At 43.0% G+C, this 4,247-nt stretch overlaps 1 protein-coding gene across 1 annotated transcript; it reads left to right on the top strand.

The window, feature by feature from the left end:
- The first annotated feature begins 1,157 nt into the window (after positions 1-1,157).
- LOC149831980 (myb-related protein 308-like) lies at positions 1,158-3,737 on the top strand. The gene is made up of 3 exons (XM_090012324.1): positions 1,158-1,287; positions 1,390-1,519; positions 2,957-3,737. The coding sequence occupies exons 1-3, from the start codon at positions 1,158-1,160 to the stop codon at positions 3,453-3,455; spliced, it is 759 nt and encodes a 252-aa protein (XP_089868450.1). The 3' UTR covers positions 3,456-3,737.
- Positions 3,738-4,247: the final 510 nt, after the last annotated feature.

Below are 4,247 nucleotides of genomic sequence, written 5' to 3'. Positions count from 1 at the left end.
CTACGTGAGCCAATGCGCATGTCGTGCGATGGGTGGCATGCATGCATCGAAGTTGTGAAAATGGCTTAGCACCAATTAGCACCCTCCATTCAAAGGTATTTTTGCGTGCACGACACACGGCCGGTGCGTATGTGCCATCCATTATTTGTGATGGACGATGCTGAGTAGTAGGCTGCCTTAGGCAGCTAATGCCTTCTCTCTCTCTATCTCTTTATATATATATATATATATGTGTGTGTGTGGTGGGTGGGTGGGGGGGGGTGTTTAATCTAACGTTAAACTAGTTGTGCTTAACAAATTCAACCTTATTAAAATACCTTTGAAAGAATGATATTTTTTTAAAAATGAATAGTTACTTTTGGATATATATATATATATATATATATATATATATATATATAGAGAGAGAGAGAGAGAGAGAGAGCCATATTTAACCAAGGCAAAAAGAAGCAAGTTCCAAGCAGGTGTTTTCTCTTAACTCTAGCCGATATGAAAAGCTGAATTTTGCCCTAAAGTTTTGGTGCAATATATAGTCATTAATTTTCAAGTTGCTTTAAAACTGACTGAACACATTAAATTTGTAACCTAGTACATGTTTTCTACCATTCAACTGCTTTTATTACTTCTGCAAGGCCGGGTTACAAGATTTGCGATATAAAATATTAAAAGCTGATACGCTTTCCTTGTAATCTAGTTACATCGAACTAATACAAAATGTAAAATAAAACAGAAGTACTGCCTCGGGTTTAATTTCGCGTCATTAGAGAACGAGGCAGGCAGGTGTGGTTCACGAGCGTTTTGCCTCGAGAGTTTGAAGCTACCGGTCAATGGAGAGAAGCATGTCACCCTCCCCCCTTTGGTCACTTGCAACCCAAGGAAAGGAAGGAAAGAAGAGTACCATTGACCGTGTCTAACAACTATCAGCAACTACCTTATCACCTCTCTCACATTCCGCCCTTCAACCCCTCCTTGTGGCTGTCTTGCTAGTTGCTAACTATCATTCTAAGTCAACTCCGTTCATCCAATGAAACCTCAAATATATGACCCATCCTCCCTCCTTCCCCTTCTACTCCTATCCCCCTCCCCAACTCTCTCTCTCTCTCTCTCTCTCTCTCTCTCTCTCTCTCTCTCTCTCTCTCGTTGTGGGAAGAGTCACCATGAGGAAACCTTGCTGTGAAAAGAAAGATACTAACAAGGGAGCATGGAACAAGCAGGAAGATCAGAAGCTGATTGACTACATCAAAGCACACGGGGAAGGATGCTGGCGCTCGCTGCCTCAAGCAGCAGGTGAGCAGTTAAACGTCCATTTGAGTACCTTTTTCTCCTTGTGATCACGAGTCGGCCGTGACTAAATACGGAAATATATACTTACCTGAAATTTGGTTATAGGATTGCTCCGGTGCGGAAAGAGTTGCAGGCTGAGATGGATCAACTACCTTAGGCCGGACCTCAAGAGAGGCAACTTCAGCGAGGATGAAGAAGATCTCATCATCAAGCTACACGCCCTGTTGGGCAACAGGTGAGCTCCTTCAGCCCCGCAGTTCATGCACGTCTCGGAGCCGTTCCAGTGATCGGGACACAAAACACAGAAGATCGCTATGCCCATAGCGATTTTCTATGTTGTGTTTTACACAGAAAGTCGCTTAGCGATTTTCTGTGTTCGCGTTTCACACCGCATTAGCAATTTTCTGTGTTTTGTAAAGTATTGAGGACCGATCACCTCTCCACGCCTCAATAAGAATTCCATAAGATAAACTTCTTTTTCTTTCACGGTCTCCTCTCTTCTTGATTGGTGGGGAACTGGGCATCACAGTGGAACTCTTTATGGTCAAAACTCCAAAAAGCACGAGTTCGAATCAATCTTGTCGCAAGAGAGTTTTTTAGGCATCAATGACAAGGCCATGAATTTTGGCCTATTTTATTTACGTCTGAGATTGTAGTCATGACTATAAAGGACCTCTACCATGAATTATAGATATCAAGATCAACCAGGCAAACAGCTTTCCCTCCTCTCCTCTCCTCTCCTCTTCCCTTCTCCAATCATAAAACTTAATCATAACATCTAATAAGAAGAAGAGGAAAGAAAGGAAATAAACAGAAAAATATTGGGCCTTTAAACAGAGCTGGGATGCAAGCACAAACAATTCCATAAGCAGTATCATACCAATTTAAGTGGGGCCTGCACTCAATCATACCATGTGATTGGTCGTTGATTCGAACTCGTCACATCAAGGACGATGCCGTTGATTGTGAGAGTCAAGGACACGTACTTTAGAACGGAGAGGGCTGTAATCACCTCTCCTTTTCTTTTTCATTTATAACCTGAAGAAACCACATCCAAGACGGGAGACAGTTGTTGTCTTAGCAGCTTAAAACTCTGAGGTAAGGATCCTGGCCCTCAAGTCCTATGCTCGGCTTCCGTTTACTGAAGAAGCCCACAAGATTCAAACTTCAGCGGCTCATCTGACGGCCTTGGCCAAACCCCTCGGGGCTCAACCATGCATCTTCTCCTTCATTCCTCTAAAGAGCCATGAAAGAGATGTTTTTGTTACAACTTAAGGGTCTGTTTGCATGTCGCGAAAGAGGAAGCCGCAGCACCTCTTCCGCGGTTTCTTCTTTCGCAGACAAAATCGGATACTCCCCCGCCCCACACACGGAAACACTTTTGGCAGAAAAGGGAGTCCAATGTTGAATCTGGGGCCTCTTTCTATGCGAAAAGAGAAGCCCCAGTTTGTTTTGTCACTGTGGTCTTCGCGAAAACGCACGCCGGTCGATGCATTTTAGCGAAAACAGCTCACTTTCCATGACAAGGAAACGGACCTTAAAAGGCCACCTGAGTCAGTTTCTTCTTAGTTTTTTGGTCCTTATGAAGGTGCATGTTATCCAAAACATCACTAAATTGGTCAGGATCTTGAGATATGTTGTTTCTGACTGAGACAATGCTGTTGACGGATAGGTGGTCGTTGATCGCGGGGAGGCTTCCAGGGCGTACGGACAACGAGGTCAAGAACTATTGGAACTCTCATCTCCGGCGGAAGCTCATAAGCATGGGCATCGACCCCAACAACCACAAGCTAACTCGCGGCCTTCCACTCCAGCAGAACACACGCTTCGGCTTTGGAGATGCCACTTCTTCCCTCTCGAAAGCCACTACCAACATACAAGTCAAGAAGCCCGAAAAAAGCAACGACAAGCAGCAGCATTCTAACGGCGACAGTGGGCAGCTGTCATCTTCTGATGCGGCCAGCGGACTCGACGGCACTTCGGCACTGCCCGACTTGAATCTTGAGTTGACGATCAGGACTTCTCCTCCTCCTCCTCCTCAACGTCATTACCACCCTCAAGCTCACCAACCACCACCTTCTTCGTCTTCTCCTGGAATGGGCACACAACCGCTGGCTCAGTTCCAAGACGAAGTGGACGCCCATTGCTCAACCCTGGCACTCTTTAGATAATCTCGTATTATTATCTTCGCATGTATAATTTTATTCCTATATTCCCTTTATTTAACATAAGATTCTATGTAAACTAGGCCAAACTAAAATCTCTCATATTCTCTCTCCTGGTAGTTGAGTGGTTGAGAATGTGGGGGAAGGGAATGGTTGGTCCTGACAGCATAGGATGAGGGCAGAGCTCCACGCGATGACTGGTTGTTTTGCATATTATTGAGAAATGACCAAGTGGATAAGGTGTAAATCTGGAGTGGAAGTCATTTTTATTATATTGCTTTATTATTATTCTTCTTTCAGCTGGACAAAGGAATAAATGTTTCAGGGTGCCAAAAAAACTGACGCGTGGTCCACCGCATGATAGAGAACCTGCCACCGTTGCATTAAACTAGGGATGTAGTTGTAGAACAGAAATAGCAGTGAATCGTTGTCAACACCCTTTTTTTTTTGTTCTTTTTGTTTTTTTCCATTTTATGTTTAGTGTTCTACTTTTATCGTACTCCAACATTCAAAAAAGAGTTTATACGGTATTGCAAAAAGATAGATTTTTCTCTTTTCTCTTTTGTTTTATTCTTTTACCAATCCAAGAATTTTTAGTAAAAAAGGCTGAAGGTTTAGCTAGGGCTGGTAAGCATGATGTGGCTCGTACATGATCAGTTCATATAACTGTGGTTGTGAGCTTATATATATTGGTTAATCTAACATTAAACTAATTGTATTTAGCATTAGATGTTAGATTAGCCTAGGTTAAGCCCAACTAGTTTAATATTAGATTAACTTATATATATATACCATAAA

This window comes from Nuphar pumila, chromosome 7, assembly GCF_984573655.1.
Source record: "Nuphar pumila chromosome 7, dmNupPumi1.hap1.1, whole genome shotgun sequence".
NCBI lineage: Eukaryota > Viridiplantae > Streptophyta > Magnoliopsida > Nymphaeales > Nymphaeaceae > Nuphar > Nuphar pumila.
The sequence above is the reverse complement of the archived record's forward strand: the minus strand, read 5'-3'. Positions and strand labels throughout refer to the sequence as shown.